Below are 9,588 nucleotides of genomic sequence, written 5' to 3' on the forward strand. Positions count from 1 at the left end.
AGGAGGCGGAGGCGGAGGAGGGGGCGCGCGGCCCGAGGAAAGCAAGGGAAGGGGGAGGGAGGCCGCGAGGAGGTGGGGCGGAGCCGGCGCCTCCCCCGGGGCGGGCTCTCCCGCGAGCTGGGGAGCGGCAGATGCGGCCAGAAGCGGCTGCGCCGGGACCACACGTTTTCCGCTCAAGGTGGCTTTGATGGGGGAGGGGTCCGCGGCGCCGCCCTGGGGGTGCAGGGACCGCTCGCACCGCGCTCCTCCTGGGTCCCAGTCTTCCCAGCTCCGGGCACCACCCAGTTTACTCCCCGCCCCGGGCACCTCCTGCACTGGCCTCTGCTGCCCACCTTTCATCAGGGCCTCTCCTCCCTAACCCTACCACGCTGGCTTTGGGCCTGCTCCCACTCCGGGGCGAATCTTGGGGTGGGCGGTCCTACGGGTCTGGAAGGGGGCGGACGCGGCCTTACTCCTGGGATACGCGCCATGGTCCCTAAGCGGCCTCGTGTGCTGTGCGCCTGGGTCTTGCATTTGGCGACATCGAGTCAGACGCGTGGTCTCGCGCGGAGACCGCCTAGGATGATCCTCTCTGGTCGTTCCTAGGGAACCAGCGGAGCTGGAGATGGCTGCGGCCAGGCCAAGTTGTTTCCTGGGACCCAATTCTGCCCTTAAGTTGCCGCGTAGGAGCACATGTTCCTGTCACAAATGCCATCCCGGACATAGAGGAGAAGGAAAGAGGCAGTGGCCCTGGTTTCCTCCTACCCACATGGCTAGCACAGCAGCTAGGCTTCTTGAGACTGGAGCACCTAGAGGGCCCTGCCCCCTCCCCCCTCTCCCGCCCTCCGCCTTCCCCTTCCTCCTTTCCCCCCCGCCCCGCTTGGCTTAATATCTATCTAACTGGTGAATCCGAAACAATTTGGCTGTCTTAGACTTGGGGGAAGTTTGCAGGGCTGCAGTGGGACCTGAGAAATCAGATGGGGTGTGGGGGCTACCAGGGAAAGCTGAGCCTTGGATGAGGGCAGATGGCATTTCAGGCTGAGGGTAGTGCTTGGGCAAGGTTGTGCACAAGGCCTTGAGGGGCAGTCTGGCTGCAACACAGCAAAAATCCAACTTAGCCCCAGGATTCTCCAGTAAATCTGAGGCTGATGGGGACTTTACCTGACCCCATCCCACTCTTATGAAGGCAGAGACTTGGGGGTGTTCAGTATCAGAAAGGATAATTTGTAGACTTATTGTCAAACGGCTTTGGGGAAAAGGCAAATTTAATAAGGACTGAGGCTGTACAGTGGCTAATCAAGTCAAACTCTCCACCTTCTCTTCCTTCCTGTAGCTTCTGAATTTCTTTCTTCCTCCAGGAAGTCTTGTTAGATTGAGCAAATGAGAAATCACTTCTCCTAAGACCTAAATGATGATGGCTTCTATTAACCAAGTGCCAAGCATCACGCTAATCATTTTTTATGGCTATCACTTAATCTTTCTTTTTTTTTTTTTTTCCTTTTTGTCTTTTTTCGTGACCAGTAATGGGATCGCAACCCTCGGTGTTGCGCCTGCACCACACTCAACCAGTGAGCAGACCGGTCTCTATATGGGATCTGAACCCTTGGCAGGAGCGCCACCGCGCTCCCAAGCGCCGCACTCTACCGAGTGCGCCACCAGGCTGGCCCTCACTTAATCTTTCTAATAAACCTATCAAGTAGCTATTAGCCCTACTTTGCAGGTGGTGAAGCTAAAGTTCAGAGGTCCACAAAGGGTACAGCCAGGATTTGAACTCATGTCACCAAACTCCAAAGTCTGCTCAACCATAGTGCCCAGTTGCCATCCCTTTGCTATAATAAAGCCCACTGAGCCTTGTCCTGTCAAAATGCAGACTCGGGGACTGGCCGGTTAGCTCAGATGGTTAGAGCACAGTGCTGACAATACCAAGGTCCAGGGTTCAATCCCTGTACTGGCCAGCCACCCAAAACCAAACAAACAAAAAATGCAGACTCTTACATTCACCAGCTTTTGCAGATAGCCAAAAAATCCACATATTGTCTTGGTTCTGCCTCTGTTGCTGTAGTGTTTATTCTCACTCTGTGCTTCCTGTGAATGTGTGAAAACAATTTGGGGCATGCTTGAGTATGTATGTGTGTGCTTTTGTGCATGTGTGTATGTGCACACATGCATGTGCATGTATATGCAGGTGTACACCCATGCACATGCATGTGTATACAGGTGCGTGTGTGTATTTGTGAGTGTATGCATGTGTGCATGTAGGTGTGCGTGTGTGAGTGCATGTATGAGTGTGTGCCCGGATATGCTGTATTTGTGTATGTGTAGAGCGTGCATGTGGTTATGTGTGTATGCATGTGTATGCGTGCGCATATATGTCCATGCTACATTTCACAGACAACAGTTCCTGCTTGGTTGTTATGGGAACCACAGTTCTAAAAATGTTAAACTGAATCCTACTGCATGTGGGCCAGAGAAACCAAAAGAGAGAGAAAGCTCAGTGACAGACATATCCGGGGTCCCAGAGCTGAGTCAGGGAATTGTGGGCTCAGCAAGAATTGGACAGGCCTAGACTAGCCAGAGATGTGGTCCCACTCCTGGGACCCAATGACTCTATTTAGGACCTCAGTCCTGCTTCTTCCCATCTCTCCCTCCTGATCCTTCCTCCTTTCTCTTCTCTTTCCTAGCTTCATGCTCTCCAACCACCTTCCTTTCCTCCTCCTTCCCCTTTCTCTTTCACTTTTTCTCTCTCCTCTCTCTCTTTCTGTCAACTAATCAGCACAATAATTAAGCACTTAAGTGTGCTGGGCAGTAGACTTGGGGGCCACAAATATAAATCAAGACAGGTTTCTGCCCTTGAAGGAACTCAAGGGTGAGAGCATTTGAATAACAGGTGGGGGAAGGAAAGTGGGCAAAGAGGAAAGGGAGAGATGACAGAGGAGGTTGGAAGATGAATTTGGATGAGATAGGGAGGGCTTTAACTGCAAGGGTGAAAAATATGTATTTTTTTTTTTTTTGTAGGAGTGTGGAACTCCTAGGAAGCAATTTGGTATAGTGCAGGTTTGTCTCAAACAGGACAAAGGGGTTGGAGTAAAGGGGGAGGAAATAGTAGACATTCTGTGTTGCTTTGTCAAACACTCCCCCATATCCCACCTCATCACGATTCTTATTACTCTTCCTCGTATCTACAGTTTGAGAATCAGAGCCTCAGGTGCAGATGTGCATGTCAAATTCCTCAGGTGCAACAGAAAGTAAAAATGTTGGGAACCACTGGTCTATCACATGGTAGGCACTCAATATTTGTGGAATGAGTGGATATATGGATATGCAGTGGTCTTGGAACAAGTTCAAGGCCACTTTAGTCTCTTATCTGTGTGCCCTTGAAAAAAATCTCCAAAGCTTTTGAGCCTCAGTTTTCTCTTCTATACACTAAGGTTTTGAACAGGATATTCTTATAAGCCCCTTCAAACTACAATGTGATTATATGATTCTACATGATTGTCATATCCAAGGTAGGTGTGTGTGTGTGTGTGTGTGTGTGTGTGTGTGTGTAGGGGGTGGCCACAGGCACAGAGAAGATAAATGTGGGAAACATTTTAATAGAAGAATCAACATCTTCTGGCTTTGGTTTTATTTTGTGCTTTTTTTTTTTTTTAAAAGATGACCGGTAAGGGGATCTTAACCCTTGACTTGGTGTTTTCAGCACCATGCTCACCCAAGTGAGCTAACCAGCCATCCCTATATAGGGATCTGAACCCTTGGCCTTGGTGTTATCAGTACCACGCTCCCCCAAGTGAGCCACGGGCCGGCCCCCTGGCTTCAGTTTTCAATAATATCATCAACTAGATAACCTAAAGGCTCTCCTGCTACAGAGTGTGTGGACTGCTTCACAAACTATATCAGTCAGTTCCTGAAATGCTTAGCTGAGCTTGCAAGAAAGGAAAGAAAATCTACATGGACCAACCAAGGGAACTGAGACCAAAAGATGTAAGCATAAGATGTGCTGTGACTAATCCCAGAAGGTATGGGGAGGGGGGCATATCACTTGTGTGTCCTGACCTGGACTCTGGTTGGAGTAGGAGGGAGTTGCTTCTGAGAATTTATAATTACTTGAGTTGGAATTTGAACTCACAACACCTGTGTGGCATAGGAACCCCAAGTCAAGAAATTAACAAAAGATTGGCCTCCATCAGGTGAAACTCTTGGAGTGCCTGGCAGAAGCAAACATAAAACTACTCAGTAAACATACCCTCAATATAGGCTACAAAGTATTGCTGCCCAGGTAAATCCCCACCGAAAATGAGCTCACACACTAAAAATTACAACACATTAAAGGAAGCAATGTACCATGAATGAAAGTAGATAAGACCCTGAAGAATTTCAATAAGATCCAGCAGGTCTAAGTGACAGCCTGGATGTGTGGGGGAAGGAGGAAACAAAGGTGAACCCCACTGAACTGTAGTTACTTAGGTGAGTCTAGGGAGCCAAATAAATAATCATCACTATGAGCAGAAATTGGGTATACGAGAGGATGGGTTGATTTTAGATGGATTGTATTTGAAATGATGGTGGGACACTCATATGGAAATGTCATTGGTTGGAACCATGGGGCTGGCTGACTTGGAAGTCATCTCTGCAGGGGTGATGACTGAAGGCCTGGCAATGAATGTGCTCTCCAAGGAGAGTGTTCAAATGGGAAAGAAGTAAGCTAAGAACTGAGTCTGGGAAAACACCCACATTTGGAGGACCAGATGAGAAAGAGGAGCAAGTAAGGAAAATGGGCACTCTGACAGTCCTAATTCTGTTTGGGTCCTGGATTCGGGTTGATTTTCTGATTGTTTGATTTTAGTTATTTCTATCACTGACCTAATATTTTGTTCCCTCAAAATCCCTAGGAGAAGCTCCAGAAGATGGTGGCAGTGTCCCTTGAGACACAGGAGAGACTTCTCAGAGGAGAGTTCTTGAACCAGGCTGGGTTCTGGTACCAGGACTACTACTAAGTCACTTCTTTGGAGTTTCATTTTTTCATCAGTGCTATTAGGCAGTGGGTATGAGGACAAGATGGGGCACAGTAGAGCTGAAGGCACTTGATGGAATGCTGCTGGAGGGGGCAAGAGTCAGAGGCCAGCTACACATAGCCTAGCTGCACTTCATCCTTTGTTCAGGTTGTGTGGTTTGGAATTGCTTCAAATGTGGGCCTTTATGCTCTTTGTTACCTTACTATGCATGGCAAGTGAAGTCAGGTGGTCCATACAAATAACTAAAAGATGTGGTGACAATTATCTATTGTCTCCATAAGTCTACCACTTACCTATCATGGTACCTGGTAGTCCAGCATTTGAGCCTCTCCATAGGATTGAACATTACCTTCTGCATGCTACTCTTCTAAAATGTTAATTTCCCTGGGAGAGGTAATATCAAATCCTTCACCACAAATTAGTTTTATAAACAAGATACTCAGCCACGGGTCAGCATTTTACACCAGTGGAGAGAAAAGGATGAAATTCTCTGATATGATCACTTTGCCTCTGGTCACCTTGACTGGGGGTGGGAGTGGGAGGTGAACAAGTCTGAAAGTGAAGGGGTGAAGAAGCCAGAGGATCAGAAGCTGGGTTGATCTGGCATCACAGGGCTGTAGGTTTTCCTAACTCAGGAACAGCTCAGCTCATAAGAGGGAAGAATGAAGTCTCCGGACATAGGCCCTCTCCCTTTCTTAGCAGAGAGGAGTGGTTGGGGAGGAGAGATGGGGTGCACAGCAGGCTTTTTATGCTCCATAGTGGCCAGAAAGAGTGTAAATGGGTAGGGAGTTTGATAGTAAAGGGGGAAGGGGCACCTTCCCCAGCATAGGATTATGCTTTCCTTCCCACCTTCCTAGACCTCCCTCAAAGCCACGAAGGATTCATCTGGAAGGAGAGCTTAGGAAAAGGGTGCGTGGCTGGATGGTAAGTGGGCTGCTGCCTCATGGAGAAGATCCTTTGTAGGAAGAGTAACTAAGACGACTACTCCTCCCTAGACTCGGGTGTGGCCTATCTGAATGCTGCCACTTTTGGTCCTGACAGCATGTGATTCTTTAACAGACACACAGGCACTGGCTGGAGCCTCTGTGACACCAAGAACACTGCGTATTCACAAATGGCACTGAAATACTGCAGCCTTTCGCTGCTGTCGTTATTGCCTGGAGCTCCCTCTAGTTGCTGAACCTGTTTCTCACCTCCTGGTAGGAAGCCTTTCCAAGCAGTGCTATTAAGCTCAGGTGCCTCCATTCTGGTGTTGGAAAATGAGCAGTGGCTTTGGAGTCTGATCTGTTCCACCCTGTCAAGGGTTACCTAGCAAGTTGCTTATATTTGTTTGCTTCCTCATCTTTGAGATGGCGTATATGCCTGCTTCAGCTGGAATTGTGAAAATTAAGGAGGATAATATATGCACAATGTTTAACACCCATGCCTTTCAACCACTCAAGTTCAAGAAATATCTCTACCCTTTAGGTCAGCTGTGATTAAATTCATTCACTAATTTAATAAATACTTATTGGATGCCTATTATGTGCCACAGTGCCTGGCAGGTGAGCCTGACAGTTGGTGTGCAATGTGTTCAGAGCCCGCGCCCCATAAGCATGGGGATCTTCTTTATTTTCTGGCACATATTGTCCTGGGGGAGAGGCTGGGGAAAGGGTCAGGAGCTTATATGGCAGATTCAGTAAGCTTTTAGCACGATAATTTTAATTGCAAAAATAAACAGTTTTGTCAACTGCTTAAGAGTAGGGTCTGCTTTACAAAAATTAACAACAACAAAAAGGAAATAACCCCAAAGCAGAACGTTACATCAATGGCTGCTGGAAACGACACTGCTATACAAAGTCCCGCGCGAGACCGGCTCGGCGCTGCCCCAGCCTGTCTCTGGTGGGGGGTGGGGGCACGTGGGGGTATAGAGGAGGACGTGGGGCGTACGCCAGTTACAAAAGACTGTCTTGGGTCCCAAGGAAGTGCCTACTCAGTGGGTGGCGTGAGAAGACTTCCCTCAAAGCGCGACTAAGGGAGAGAGCACTCGGACCGCGGGAGCTGTCCGCGGAGCTGGTGCTGAACTGGGCGTGTTTGGCGGGCGCTTCAAGAGAATTGGAAGCTGGACCGAAGGCCGGCCCCCGGGCGTGCGAGAAAGAGGTGGGAAGAAGAGCAGGGAGGGGAACGGGCCAGATGTTGTGCGCGCCGGGCGGCGGCGCTCCAACCTACAAACCCATCTCCTGCTCACAGGGCAGGGAAGGAGAGACCCAGCGAGTAAAAGCCTAGGCCCTTCAGCCGCTCCTCGGCGCGCGCCTTCTGCTTGAGGTGAACCTTGCTGTGCCGTTTCTTCTCATCGCTGCGCGCGAAGCGGCGGCCGCACACGTCGCAAGCAAACGGCTTCTCGCCGGTGTGGGTGCGCACGTGCGTGGTGAGGTGGTCGCTGCGGCTGAAGTTACGGAGGCAGATGCGGCACTGGAAGGGCTTGTGGCCCGTGTGGATGAAGAGCAGGGAGGGGAACGGGCCAGATGTTGTGCGCGCCGGGCGGCGGCGCTCCAACCTACAAACCCATCTCCTGCTCACAGGGCAGGGAAGGAGAGACCCAGCGAGTAAAAGCCTAGGCCCTTCAGCCGCTCCTCGGCGCGCGCCTTCTGCTTGAGGTGAACCTTGCTGTGCCGTTTCTTCTCATCGCTGCGCGCGAAGCGGCGGCCGCACACGTCGCAAGCAAACGGCTTCTCGCCGGTGTGGGTGCGCACGTGCGTGGTGAGGTGGTCGCTGCGGCTGAAGTTACGGAGGCAGATGCGGCACTGGAAAGGCTTGTGGCCCGTGTGGATGCGCAAGTGGCGGTTGAGCTCGTCGGAGCGCGCAAAGCTGCGCACACAACTCTCCACCGGGCAAGCGAAGGCCTTGGCGTGCGGCCGCGGGCAGAAGCAGCGCGCGCTGCACTTGCCGCCTCGGCGCCCCTTGCGCCGCGCCTTGGTCGGAGGGAAAGGGGTTGGCGGCGGCGGCACGGGTGGCACAGCCACGCCACTGCTCCCAGGGATGTCCGCCACCAGAGGTTTCGGGAAGTCCGCCGCGGCTGCGCTGCAAAGGCCCAGCGGGGAAAGCTGAGGCTGCGTACCTGCCAGAAACTCTCCACCGTCGCCGCTACTCCCTCCCTCCCCACTAGGAGAGGTCAGGAGCCCCGGGAGGCCCTCGGCCCCTTCCCCCAAGTCACCTGGGGCCAGCGGAAAAGCGTCGTAGGCCCCGTTGGGGTATAGTCTGTTGGCTGGGCCGGCCGGCAACTCCGCGGGGCAGCTGATGGACAGCAGGTCCTCAATCTTGGTCCCCATCGAGGGAAAACGAGCCTCGGGGGCGGCCTGGTAGACTCCCTGTGACCCGCAGTTCCCTGGAGCCCCAACAGAAAGCAGCTCCCAGGGTGCATAGGGACCCTTGAAGGCCGAGGCAGCGTCCAGCGCTGGAGAGACCGGAGGAGCCCGGAGGCCCGGCTTGACGTCGGGCGGGGAGAGCTGAGGTTCATACAGGCATTGCGAGGGGGCGCCCGCGGAAGGCGAGGCCTCCCAGAACGCCTCTGAGAAGGCGGCAGCGCCCAGATCCGGGGAGTAAAGGTCCGGCGGACCCGGCAGCAAGGCGTCGGGGCTGGCGGGAAAAGGGGCATCCAGCGGGGGCCGCGATGCTGCCGCCTCAGGGCCAGGGAAGGGTGCCAGGCCTAAAATGCCCGACATGAGGTTGAAGAGTGCCTCCGGGTCGTGCGGGTGTTCGGGTACTGCCTGAATCAAGAAGCTACCGCTGTAGCTGAGGCCAGGAGGGGGCGTGGGCTCAGGGCCATCCAGGAGGCAGGAGTCGGCTAAGTCTCCCCCGGCGCCGCAGCTGCTCAAAGCCCAGCTCAAGAAGTCGCCTGCTGAGAAGGGAGCAGGAATCAGCTCTGGGCACATCAAAGGGCGCGCCTCTGAGTCTGCTGCCCCTACCCACGAAGGCTTTGGTGCGCACAGACACAAAGTGCCTTTTGCACATTCTGATCTAGCAGGGGCCCGCATACGTTCCAAGACGCACACACAAACATGCACACGCAAAACACACGTGCACAGGCAAAAGGACGCCCTGAAACACGCACAGGTTCCTGCGGAGGCGATGGCAGCCCGGTGGGGGTGGGAATGGGGATGCATACCCCAGGATCCCCGCACCTCCCTTCGCCCCTATCCCCATGACTCCAGCGTCCCAGTCCCTTCCTATTCTCAGGCATCGTGCGCCCCCGCGCTGCGTCGCCGTCTGAGCACCCCCGGCCGCGCTCCTTACCTCCAGGGTAGCCGGCGGCCGCGGGAGTGTCCCTGGCAGGCAGTCGGGGCAGTTCAGTGCTGGGTTCAGCGCAACAGCCCTCGGTGGACTTGACGAACAGCGCGTCGGGGCCGGAAAACTCGCTAAGGTGGAGCATGGCGCGGCGGCTGCTGCGGGGCGCCCGGGGCCTCGCCCTCTGGGCTTTGGGGCGCGCGGATGGCGGGGAGGCCGGCGGTCGGGGCTCCCCGCGGCGTGCAGACTCAGGCGCCCGGGCTCCTGGTTCCAGGTGTTCACCTCTGGGAAAGGGGTCGGGAGGCCGCGGCGCCCTGGCTCGCCCGCACCGGTC

At 53.5% G+C, this 9,588-nt stretch overlaps 1 protein-coding gene across 2 annotated transcripts; it reads right to left on the minus strand.

The window, feature by feature from the left end:
• Positions 1 to 6,670: 6,670 nt before the first annotated feature.
• EGR4 (early growth response 4) lies at positions 6,671 to 9,582 on the minus strand. 2 transcript variants are annotated; one of them, XM_008571163.1, is made up of 3 exons: positions 9,264 to 9,582; positions 7,498 to 8,868; positions 6,671 to 7,165 (listed from the first exon to the last, which is right to left on the minus strand). In XM_008571163.1, exons 1-2 carry the CDS (start codon positions 9,397 to 9,399, stop codon positions 7,547 to 7,549), a joined length of 1,458 nt encoding a protein of 485 aa, XP_008569385.1. In that variant the 5' UTR covers positions 9,400 to 9,582; the 3' UTR covers positions 6,671 to 7,165; positions 7,498 to 7,546. The 2 variants fall into 2 exon arrangements, with proteins under 2 accessions (XP_008569385.1, XP_008569386.1); XM_008571164.1 differs by having other exon boundaries at positions 7,498 to 8,865; positions 9,264 to 9,480.
• Between the last annotated feature and the right edge of the window lie 6 nt (positions 9,583 to 9,588).

The sequence above is a fragment of the Galeopterus variegatus genome, unplaced genomic scaffold (assembly GCF_000696425.1).
Source record: "Galeopterus variegatus unplaced genomic scaffold, G_variegatus-3.0.2 Scaffold664, whole genome shotgun sequence".
In the NCBI taxonomy this organism is placed as follows: Eukaryota; Metazoa; Chordata; class Mammalia; order Dermoptera; family Cynocephalidae; genus Galeopterus; species Galeopterus variegatus.

Excerpts from the sequence above, each read along its gene's own strand:
- EGR4 (XM_008571163.1), bottom strand. The coding sequence starts at position 9,399 with ATGCTCCACCTTAGCGAGTTTTCCGGCCCCGACGCGCTGTTCGTCAAG. Across the intron at positions 8,869-9,263 it reads GGCCGCCGGCTACCCTGGAG|CAGGCGACTTCTTGAGCTGG; the intron begins GTAAGGAGCGCG and ends CTCCCTTCTCAG.